Source organism: Suricata suricatta, chromosome 1 (assembly GCF_006229205.1).
Source record: "Suricata suricatta isolate VVHF042 chromosome 1, meerkat_22Aug2017_6uvM2_HiC, whole genome shotgun sequence".
Taxonomy (NCBI): domain Eukaryota; kingdom Metazoa; phylum Chordata; class Mammalia; order Carnivora; family Herpestidae; genus Suricata; species Suricata suricatta.
In genome coordinates this window covers 124916112-124921772 of record NC_043700.1, presented here as the reverse complement: position 1 = coordinate 124921772, position 5661 = coordinate 124916112, and the positions used below count along the sequence as shown (strand labels likewise).

The 5661-nt window shown below is 41.9% G+C and overlaps 1 protein-coding gene across 1 annotated transcript in view; it reads left to right on the top strand.

Annotated features, from left to right (window-relative positions):
- Positions 1 to 5333: 5333 nt before the first annotated feature.
- HERC5 (HECT and RLD domain containing E3 ubiquitin protein ligase 5) overlaps positions 5334 to 5661 on the top strand; it is a 42037-nt gene continuing 41709 nt past the window's right edge. Inside the window, exon 1 of the mRNA XM_029951551.1 lies at positions 5334 to 5658. Within this exon, the coding sequence (XP_029807411.1) occupies positions 5469 to 5658 (190 nt within the window). The 5' untranslated portion in view covers positions 5334 to 5468. The remainder of the gene's footprint in view (positions 5659 to 5661) is intronic.

Below are 5661 nucleotides of genomic sequence, written 5' to 3'. Positions count from 1 at the left end.
TGGCTCAGTTCATGATCTCATGGCTTGTGAATTCAAGCACCAAGTCTAGCTCTGTGCTGACAGTGCAAAGCCTGCTTGAGATTCTCCCTCTCCTTCTCTCTCTGCCTCTCTCTCTTTCTCGCTAATTATATAAATAAACTTTAGAAAAGAGACCCAGTTAAATAAAATGTTGTTCATCTAATAAACACTGTCTGCAAATATGAAAGGTATGCTGAAGTTTGAAAAAATAAAAATAATTCAACAGGCTTTTGAGGCACGTAAATATATATTTTATATTCTAAAATGTCTTGAATTTAGCCAGCTGCTGAGTAATTTATTTGAAAAATTTAAATGTTAAAGGATTCACTAATTCATTGAATAAATACTTATTCTCAATACTGTTGCAAGAATCATTCTAAATGCATATATCATTATTTTGGTTAAACACTAAGCCCAACCAGGAGCTCCCATCCAATCAATGGAGAAGATGAAGAACATGAAATATGTCTTTAGCAATATGGCTATGGAACGAATTAAAGGAGAGATATAAGTATGGCTGTAAATGGCCAATAGATTTTTTTTGATGTTTTTTATTTTATTTTTTGATACAGAGAGAGACAGAACGTGAGAGGGGGAGGGTCAGAGAGAGAAGGAGACACAGAATCTGAAGCAGGCTCCAGGCTCTGAGCTAGCTGTCAGCACAGAGCCTGATGCCGGGCTCAAACCCACGAAAGTGAGATCTGACCTGAGCCGAAGTCGGACGCTTAACCGACTGAGCCACCCAGGCGCCCCCAATAGGTTTTTTAGATCAGCTCTATCTAGTATTAAATTATAAACTGTAAGCTGTTCTATAAACGCTGTTGTTATGGCAAACCATACAGAGAAGTCCTGTATCGGTGGCGCTTTGGGAAAGGAAAGACTATGGGGTGAAGTCAACATCGAGGTGCTGATGTGGAAAGAGAGCAGAATCACCTGAAGATAGAACACAGAGAATTCACTAAGGATACTAGAATGTGAGGAGGTTTGTAGGAACACAAGCCCCTAGTCAATTCTTAGATTTATTTTGGACATGTCCGGTTTCTATAATATAACACATGGAATGAAGGCCAGATGTATTCTATTTGAATTTTAAGGGAAAAGGTAACCTCTAAATCTCAGGGAACCCTAAGCACTGACTTCTGAGTTGTATTTTTCAGGCCATTCAACTTCAACATAAAGCTTTCTAATGCAAATGGTGAGCTATACTAATCATTTAAGGAAGAAAGCACTGTAATTCTTTACACACTTATTCAGGAAAGGAAGAGGAAGAGGGGTGCCCGCCCTGCAGGCTCAGTGGGAAGAGCATCTAACTCCTGATCTTGGGTTTTGAGTTAGAGCCCCAAATTGCATGCAGAGATTAAAAATAACATCTTTAAAAAAAGGGGGGGGGGGACGCCTGAGTGGCTCAGTTGGCTAAGCATCCAACTCTTGATTTCAGCTCAGGTCATGATCTCATGGTTCGTGAGTTCCAGCCCCACATTAGGCTTGTGGCTGACAGTGCAGACCCTACTTGGGATTTTTTCTCTCTCCCTGCCCTTCCCTCGCACTCATAAATTCCCTCTTTCTAAATAAATAAACTAAAAAAAAAAAAAAAAAGAAAGAAAACAACAGAGAAAGAGGAAACACTTCCCAATTAAGTATGATATTGATATATCCTAATATCAAAACCAAAGACATTTTAGAAAAAAAAACTACAAATATCTCTCATGAACAGAGACACACACAAAAAAATCTTTCCAAGATTTTAACGTATCAGATATATCCAACAAAATATAAGAAGGATAATATCTGTAATCAAGGGGGGTTTATTCCAGAAATGCACTTAAAATATCTATTATAATAAACAAGAAGGCCAAAAAAAATCATGTAATTACCTCACTAAAGACAGATGCAATAGCCACTCATACATGATACTCTTAGCAAACTAGGATCAGAAGTAAACTTCCTCAATATGATAGAACCTACAAAGAGCTAAACTTACACTTAATGGTAAAAAACGAATTAAATGCTTTCCTTCTAAAACTGCTGACAGGGCTGGCTCAGTCTCTTAAGTGTCAGACTCAGACTCTTGATCTTGGCTCAGATCATGATCTCAAGGTTTGTGAGATGGAGCACTAAGTTGGGCTCTGCGCTGACAGTGCAAAGACTGCCAGGGATTCTCTCCCTCTCCCTCTCTTCTGCCTACCCCCTTTCACAGGCTTGTGTACGTGTGCTCACCCCCTCCCCCAAAATAAACTTTAAAAATATTAAAAATTTAAAAAATAAAACAAGTAACAAAGCAACGATGCCTCTCATCACTTCTATTCAACATTGTACTAGGGATACTAGCCCGTACAAGAGGGCAAAGGAAAAAAAAGGTATAATGACCTGAAAGGAAGGAATAAAACTATCTTATTTATAGACTACATCGTCATCTGCAGAAGATCTTAAGGGATCTAAAAACAAACAAACCAGCAGCAACAGTGTTAAGTAACTACAGAAAAGTCTCAGCATTCAAGGTCAAATATAAAAATGAACTACTTATATATACTCACAACAATCATAAATTGAAATTTTAAAAAGTATCATTTGCAATATCATCAAAAAATAAAAAATATTTAAGGATAAATATAACAATATATCGTCAACTATACAGTGAAAGCTGGAAAATACTGTTAAAGACATTAAAGAAGCTTTAACTTAACGGGGCAAGATATGCTCATGGACAGAAGAATCAATATTATCAATTATGTCAATTCTTCCCAAATTCATTTAATATAGTGCAACTTCAAAATCCCTGCAGTTTGTTTTGTAGATACTGATAAATATATATGAAATATACATGGAAAATATATATGGAAATGGGAAAGACCTAAAATAGCCAAAACAAACAAAAATTTAAAAAAATAGCCAAAACAATACTGAAGAAAGGATAATACTGGAGCATTTGAATGAACTGATTTTGAAACTTAATTATAATCTACAGTAATCAAGGCAGTGTGGTCTTCCAGTAAAAATGGACATATAGATCAAGGGATCACAGTAAAAAGTCCAGAATTAATTCCAATTACACAAGGCCAACGGAGGTTTGACAAAGACATAAAGGCAAGTCAACGAGCAAAGGCTAGCTAGGACAACTGGAAATCTGTAAAAACAGAAATGAACCTCGATCCTTACCTCCCACCATGAAGAATAATTAATTCATTTGAAATGTAACAAAGACCTAAAACTATAAAACTTTTAAATGATAACATATAAAAAATCCTTGAAGCCTTGGGTTAAGCAGTTTTCCTAAAACCAAAAAAGAAAAAATTATGTAAAAGAAAAAAATGTATAAATTGCATTAAAATAAAAAAATTTTGCTCTTCAAAAGACACTTTAAATAAAAAGGCAAACCACAGACTGGTAGAAAACATTTCAAAGCATATCTAATAAAGGACTTGATATATAAGATAAAGTACTGCGATACATATATATAAAGAACTTTGAGATAATAAGCAAATTAATAAACAGCAAAAGATGTGAAGAGATACTTCAACAAAGAGGCAGAGGTTAGCACTAATGAGTCTATGAAGAGATGCTTCACATCTTTAAGCATCTTGAAGATGTTCAACACCATTAAGCATTAGGAAAATGTTAATAAAAACCAGAGTATGGGGCACTTGGGTGGCCTCGTCGTTGAGCGTCAGACCTTGGCTCAGGTCATCTCACAGTCCGTGGGTTCGAGCCCCGCGTAGGGCTCTGTGCTCACAGCTCAGAGCCTGGAGCCTACTTAAGATTCTGTGTCTCCCTCTCTCTCTGCCCCATCCCCCCATTCACTCTCTGTCTCTACCTCTCAAAATAAAATAAAGACAAAAAATTTTTTGAAAAGAAAACCAGAGTAAAGATACACCTATAGACAACTGCAACTGATATCATTTAAAAGACTCACAAAACCAAATGTCCTCAAGGATATAGAGGGACCGGCACTCCCATAAATTGCTGGAGGATATACGAAAGGGCATATAGCACTTTGGAAAGGTTTCCGAGTTTCTTTTACCACAGTCATGTATTTATCATTCGACACAGCAATCCATTTTTAGGTATTTACTCACAAGAAAACATTTACCCACTGAAAGACTTGCTCAGTCATAGCACCTCTCTTCACTGTAGCCCCAATCTGTAAAAGAACTTTAGTGCCGAATCATCGGCGAATGGATAAACAACTAATTGTTGTATACCCTTATATCGGAATACCGTTTAACAATCACTACTGAGGGGCGCCTGGGTGGCTCAGTCGGTTAAGCCTCCGACTTTGGCTCAGGTCAGATCTCACGTTCGTGGGTTCGAGCCCCGCGTCAGACTCTGTGCTAACGGCTAGCTCAGAGCCTGGAGCCTGCTTCCGGTTTTGTGTCTCCTTCTCTCTCTGCCCCTCCCCCTCTCATGCTCTGTCTCTCTCTGTATCAAAAATAAATAAAACATTAAAAAAAAAACAATCACTACTGACTGACCAACTACTGCTGAAACACAGCAGGATTACTCTCAAAAGCATTATTTATTATTTATTTTAAAAAAATTTTAATGTTTTTTAATGTATTTTTGAGAGACAGAGACAGCGCGAGCAGGGGAGGGTCTGAGAGCGGGAGATACAGAATCTGAAGACAGGCTCCAGGCTCTGAGCTAGAGGGCGTAAGCCCAGAGCCCTACGCGGGGCTCGAACGCACGAACTGTGAGATCACGACCTGAGCCGAGTTGGACGCTTAACCGACTGAGGCGCCCCTCAAAACCATTATTAACGCTAAGTGGAGAAAAAGGCAGACACAAAGACTGCACAGGTTTGACTCCATCTGTAAGGAATTATCGAAAAGGGAAACCTATGGACAGAAAGCACATCACTGGTTGCCAGACACCGCGGCGTGGGCGGAGAGAGTGACCGCGAAGTTCTTTCCGTTTCTTTGCGATCGTGTGGCGGAGCCTGAGATAGAATGCTTAACAAGCTGACTTTCCAGGCCAGTTTCTGGAAATTCTGCGAGTCTGCCTTGTTCAGGGCTCCTCCTAGTGGAACTGCAGTCTTTCTTCCAAAGCCACTTAGTCTAGGAGGTCAGGTGGCCACAGCTCGCCCGGGGACACCGCCACAGCATTGCCCACCCACCTTGTAACGTGCCAGCGCCCTGTTTACTCTGGCTGCCTTCCAAACCATTTCTGACGCTTCCGATTTTCCCTTTCCATTTCCAATTCACTTCCTCCCCCTTACGAGCAAGACAGTGGGTTTCGTTTCCTACTGGAGCTGCCGGCTCCGCCCCCAAGCAGCACGTGGGGAGCCCAGCTTCTGAGCGGGGGCGGGGCAGAGGCGGCGATAGTTCCTCGACGCCGCCGCGCAGTCCGCCAGCTCCGGCTGCGCCTGGCGACGGCGGGGACGGATTCCTCGCGCGCTCCATTTCCCACGAGGTCTGGAGAGCCGAGGCGCGGCCGTGGAACCCGGGAAAGGGGTGATGGAGCGGAGACCACGAAGGGGGGCGCGGGGCGGCGCACGCTCGGCTCCCCGGCCGGCTCCCGCGCCGCGAACCGCAGCGCCCAGGCGTTCCGCGGAGCCTCAGGGCCCGCAGCTCTGGCTCTTCCCCGGCGCCGCCGGCCTCCGCGGGGCACTGCCCCAGAGGACTGAGGGGACGCGCCAGATGTGCTGTA